Source organism: Callithrix jacchus, chromosome 21 (genome assembly GCF_049354715.1).
Source record: "Callithrix jacchus isolate 240 chromosome 21, calJac240_pri, whole genome shotgun sequence".
NCBI lineage: Eukaryota > Metazoa > Chordata > Mammalia > Primates > Cebidae > Callithrix > Callithrix jacchus.
In genome coordinates this window covers 7,071,280-7,077,279 of record NC_133522.1, presented here as the reverse complement: position 1 = coordinate 7,077,279, position 6,000 = coordinate 7,071,280, and the positions used below count along the sequence as shown (strand labels likewise).

At 34.4% G+C, this 6,000-nt stretch overlaps 1 protein-coding gene across 4 annotated transcripts in view; it reads left to right on the top strand.

Moving 5' to 3' along the window:
• Window positions 1-1,579: 1,579 nt before the first annotated feature.
• CSNK2A2IP (casein kinase 2 subunit alpha' interacting protein) overlaps window positions 1,580-6,000 on the top strand; it is a 129,505-nt gene continuing 125,084 nt past the window's right edge. For all 4 annotated transcript variants that reach the window (XM_078358625.1, XM_054248971.2, XM_078358626.1 and 1 more), the window contains exon 1: window positions 1,580-1,760. Coding sequence is in view for 1 of the 4 variants with exons in the window: in XM_078358627.1 (XP_078214753.1) it covers window positions 1,727-1,760 (34 nt within the window). In the remaining 3 variants the exon portion in view is untranslated. The remainder of the gene's footprint in view (window positions 1,761-6,000) is intronic.

The following is a 6,000-nucleotide window of genomic DNA, read 5'->3' as shown; positions in this document are numbered from 1 at the left end:
AAAGAAGCAAATGGAAATTCTATAACTAAGATACACAACATCTGAATTAAAGAATTCATTGGGTGGGCTTAACAGTAGCGTGGAGATAAGATAGGAAAGAGTCACTGCACTTGAAGAAAGATCAAAAGAAAGTATCCAATCTGGTAAAGCTCAAAAATAAAGATTCAGAAATTTGAATGGAAGTTTAAGAATGTGATATCAAATGTTCTAACACAACTGTAATTGGAGTCCAGAAGACAAGAAAGAGAATGAGCCAGAAGAATTAGTTGAGATAAAAATGGCTGAACATTTCTCTGATTTGATGAAAGACTCAACATTACAGATTCAAGGAACTAAGCAAACCCAGATGAACGTAAACATAAAGCAAACTCTAACTGATCTCTTTATGGTCAAACTTTTGAAAACCAAATGTAAAGGGAAAATCTTGAAAGCAGCAAGATAAAAGTGACTCATTATCTACAGGGAAACAATTAACAAAGCCACAGACTTCTAATTAGAAATCATAGACACCCGAAGATGTTGGAATAATGTCTTTAAAGTACAAACATAAGCCATGAAACTAGATAAGATCACTAAGGAGGAGATAGAAAAGAAGAACTGAGCAATTACATAGACATGATCAGAGAGAAAAGGAAGACCATGAATGGGAGGTGTCCTGGAAGATGTATCTAACAGGAGAGAATGATCAAATGTGTCAAATACTGCTATTGAACCAAGGGCAGAAAGCTGACCATTGGATTGAACAACGTGGAAGTAAATAATAATCGTGGCAGGAACAGTTTTGGTAGAATGGTTTAAAGCTTGGTTGCAGTGGGTTTAGGACAAAACCAGGAGAAAATAATTGGAAATAATAAGTAAAGCAACTGAAAGAGTTTTACCTTGTATAGGGAGAAATGAAATGCAGTACTAGTCAATGTGGAGAGTAGGATCAAGAGAAGATTTTGTTTTGTTAGCCTGCTAGTTAGCATCATCCAGTAAAGAGCAATAAAAGTGAAAATATGAGATAAAAAGGGAGCATTGCCCAAATTATCAGGTCTGTAGGAGAAAAGATAAAACAAACAGCCAGTTGAACTAAAATAAAAAAATATACACAGGAATATGTAATTTGAATTCTCATTTCTCCTCTATGTGGTGCAAAGCCCTTTGCTTCCCAGCCTTTACTATTTATAATTTGGTCATTTTCAATGTGATATTTGAAAAGTATGTCTATTAAAAATTACGTAAAACTTTATGATTTTGGAGAGAAACTGGTTTGTTCCTTTGTGTTTTTGATTTGTGAACATTCTTTAAACAGTGAACAGGATGTGTTTCCAAAGCTGTTTTTTAAGTTTTAAAAAACGCAGAATGCATCTTTCTAATAATATTTCTGTTATATGAGGTAGTTTATTCTGGTCAGTTGGTAAAATGGTGTAAAGTAGCTGAATTGTATTACTGATTATCTGGGAAGCTCCGGGTGTTCAGTCTTTTATTTCTATGGTAAAACTTATTCCAATTTCCAGCCCAAGATTCTGGAACACATCTCCCATTATGAAGTGGGCCTTAGGGTGGGAGTGGAAACAGAGCCTCTTGTTCACTCTCCACACCCTCATCTTCCAGCACTAAGGGTAGACTATTAAGGCTCTCGTGGCATCAAGGGTCAAGGCAATGGGATAATGGAGATTCTAGACATTTGTTTCCTCACCAGTGAAAATCAAATGAAGACCCAGAAATTACTACAGCTACAGGGATGAGAAGGACATTTCAGCAGTTGGAGTATGGTGGTGAGTTCCTGGTTACATGGCTGCCTCTATACAAGAGTGTGCTAAAGTCCTTTTGTGCTGTATAAGCTTATGTGCACATGTATGTGTGTGCAAACTGGTGGGTTCTTTTCTTTTCTTTTTTTGGTATACACTGAAGTCTTGCTAACCTGTAAACCCAACATCTAAAAAATGTCAGTGAATAAGATTTTGTTCAGATCTCTACTATTATAAGAGAGATAAGTGGTTATTAAATAAACTAAAAGAAGATTGATTCTCATTTTACTTTTTAAGTTTAATTTGTTAAAAAGTTTATTATTATGAGTACATAGCAGTTGTATGTATATATGTGGTGCATAGATACAGGCATACAATGGGTAACGTTCAAACAGAGTAACTGGAGTATCCATCATTTAGACTGTTATTATTTTAGAACATTCAATAAACACAAAAAATGTACATTAAATTAGGGTTAACTATAGTTATTCTATTGTGCTATAGAACACTAGATCTTATTTCTTCTGTCAACTGTATTTTCAGACCCATTAACCATCCTCACTTATCCCCTAGTTCCCATTACCCTTCCCAGCCTCTGGTAACCGTCATTCCACTTCATCTTCATGAATTCATTTTTTTTAATAGCTACCACATATGTGTGGTAACATCTTTCTGTGCCTGGCTAATTTATTTATTTATTTCCTTCCTTCCTTCCTTTTTCTCTTCTTTCTTTCTTTCTTTCTTTCTTTCTTTCTTTCTTTCTTTCTTTCTTTCTTTCTTTCTTTCTTTCTTTTCTTTCTTTCCTTTCTTTCCGTGTGTGTATGTGTGTGTGTAGACGGAGTCTCCCTCTGTCATCCAGGCTGGAGTGCAGTGGTGTGATCTCACCTCACTGCAACCTCTGCCTCCTGGGTTCAAGGAATTCTCCTACCTCGGCCTCCTGAGTAGCTATAGACTACAGCCACACGCCACCACACCCAGCGAAGTTTTTGTATTTTTTAATAGAGTTGGGGTTTCACCATGTTTTCCAGGCTGGTCTCAAACTACTGAACTTGGGCAATCCACCCACCTCGGCCTCCCAATGCTAGGATTACGGGCATGACCTGGCTAATTTCACTTAACATAATGCCCTCCAGTTCTAACCATGTTGCCAATGACAGGATGTAATTCCTTCTTATGACTGAATAGCATTCCACTGTGTATATGTGCCTCATTTTCTTTATCCATTTGTCCATCGATGAATACTGAGGTTGTTTCCATACCTTGGCCGTTGTGAATAGCACTGCGATAAACATGGGAGTGCAGAGATCTGTTGATTTCTTTTCTTCAAGCTTTATAACCAGAACTCACATATATTTTAAAGTAGGTACAGGAAAAGTCAATTTCTGACACATTCCGTACAAACAAGATTATTCAGTGATAACTGGTGTATGTGTGTAATGATGATACTTGGGACAGGAAAACAATTCTGAAGAGAATTCTGAATCATTCATAGTTAAATTGTTTTCAGCATAGATTTAGTAAGTACTCCTTGTTAATCTTTGAACATTGGCAAACCATATAATTTTTCTGTGAAAGGAATGTTAACCAGAGCAGCTCCCGTTTATGTGGGTGAGAACTTAACGGTTTTGTCTTTAAGTGGAGAGACACTTTTTAAAGACCTATTGAAGTAGTTTTTGCTTTCTATTCTTTGCTATTCTTCTGGGTCATTATTATAACTGTCTCCACTAACGATTTTCTACCTATCTAGAAATGTAAAGCTGATATTTTTAGATATGCATTAGATTCTAAGAATTGGAAATATATTTGCCTATTTGCAAGGACACTGGATGACTTTAAACTTCCTGCATGAAGTGTTTTCTATATGTACCAGGAAAGAGCTTGGGTTCCAAAGGTTTACAGTAATTGTGATTTTGACTCCTGGAGAGTGTGAATTACAGCTAAGTATTTTTTTTTTCCTTTTTTCAGAAGAAATGGGTACACCTATGTATATTCTGAATACTTAGAGAGTCTTAATTGCCTGCCATGAGGTAGCATTTAGGAGCATGATTAAGCTGGTTAAGACAGAGAAAGGAAACCTCCAAGAGGGAACGCAGTTATTAACACTGCTTCTGTGATTGAATTTAGGATTTATGGCACCTTATATTTTTTAAAAGTTGCATGTAGTTCTTGTGTATGGTGTTAGAGATGAACTGAATTCTTCATAATGATATATTTCATGCTAATTCACTGGAATGTTTCTCAAATAATAGTAATTTCAAATTCCTCATTTTTTGGAAAACCCGTTTTCTTCAGTACCAAGATCTCTCCCCTGTCATTGTGTTCTTCTGAGATCTCACTGGTGCTGTGATCTGGAGCTATCTGTTCAATCATGACCTGTGGGGCTTTCTTAACCTCCCATAAACTTAAATGGCAGTCACCAGGCTGGATATAATTACACTTTGGTGATTTCTTTGAGCTTTAAGGACTAATGAATAGCCTCAAGTATTTAAATAACTGCTTGAACTTTGTTAATTGATACAAACTGTCTGCAATAATTCCACTTAGTCTGGTATGCCACCTGAACAGCTTTATCTTAGGTTTACATACTTAATTGATAGTGCTGAATGGTACATGATATTTACATGAGCCTTTGTCTTACTGAACTGCATGTGAGATAACCATTCTAGGTCATATTTTAAAGCTGTATTCCAACTGCACAAGCAACTACATTAGAACCAGTGTTTGTGTTCCAGATCTGAACAAATATTATTTTATGTCAAATTTTGTTAGTCTTTTGTAAACATAGTAAAACTCATGGATTCAAATTATGGTTCATATTTTTTCCACATTTCAAATTTATGTAAGTGCATATTTACTTTTCAATTAAAATTCAGGTATTTATGTAAAATTTATGAAAATGTTACAAAATAGTTTAATAATGATTTGAAGACTTATTTTCATTGTAGTATTTTATTGACATTCTATATAAAAAATAATCAAGATATGTCTGAAGGAATAATTGGGTTCAGAGATTATTTTCTTTCCTAAAACAAAATCATAAAATGTACAATAAACATTGATCTGAATCATGATTAATATCATATACATTTTTATTGTAGAAATTATAAAAGTAAAAATAATTATAAACAAGTGTTTCATTGAGAATTAACCGTAGTGTCCTAGATTTAAACTAGCTAGAAATTTCTGTGAATGAATTCTTATTCTAAAATGTGCTTGACATGTGACATTAAGTAAGTTATGAGACTTCTGTAAGCAGCTGTTTCCTCATCTGTAAGATGGGAAATAATGATGAAGACAGAAATAATTATGTTAAACACTAAACATTTCTCGATATTTCGTGCATACTCAATAAATGCTACTTCATTATTCCCACAGGAAAAAAAGTCTTACTACTTTTAGTTTTGCTTTCATTGTATCCAGAATTATGACCCAGATTTGGCTTTACATGACCTTGAACTATTTTCAGACACAAAATTATGCTCTCAAAATATTAATATCTGACACCATTAATGCTATTTAAAGGAAACTTTCAGAGAATCTCAAGGGAATTTATTTTTCTGCAAAGTAACTAGCTGAGAAAGTCAAAATTTGTTTGAATGTATACATTTTGGTATATTTGAAAACAATGGTGACGCTCTATAATGAATCATATATTGATGTGTTTTTCTTTAGTGTATTCTCTCTTGATAAGTGGAAGATTGTATACAATTAAATGTTATGAGGTGTTATTAAATCTAAGTCATAAAATGGATTATTCCCACATTGCTGACCTATATATTAGTGTAAATATTTTTTAAGTGTTTTTGTTTCACAGATTTTAGTTGTATGTGTGCATGTCTTCTTTTTTGTGTTAACAAGTAGTCTGGTATAGTAAATAATATTCAAAATAAATCCTGGCTACAGTATTGAATAGGTATGTGCCTTCAGAGTTCTGTATGGCTATTAAGAAATGGTTTAGCATTCAGGAGATTATGTATACTGTTAAATCAAGGTTAGTGTAATGCTGCTTCCTTACATATTAAGTTTGGCCTAAAAGTTTCTCTGTACCTCGTGAATTATAACAAGTTGAGGTGTAAAACTACCATAGCCCACACCTGGGCCAATCACTGAGTTTTGGCCAATCAAATATAGCCAACTGTTTGAACTGTATTCAAATAAGGCAAATGCTGAGCTGTAATCAATCCAGGTGTTTTCTGTGGGTTGCTTTCCTTCTGCCGTCCATAAATCTTCTTCCGTCACGTGGCTGTGCGGGAGTCTCTATGAATCT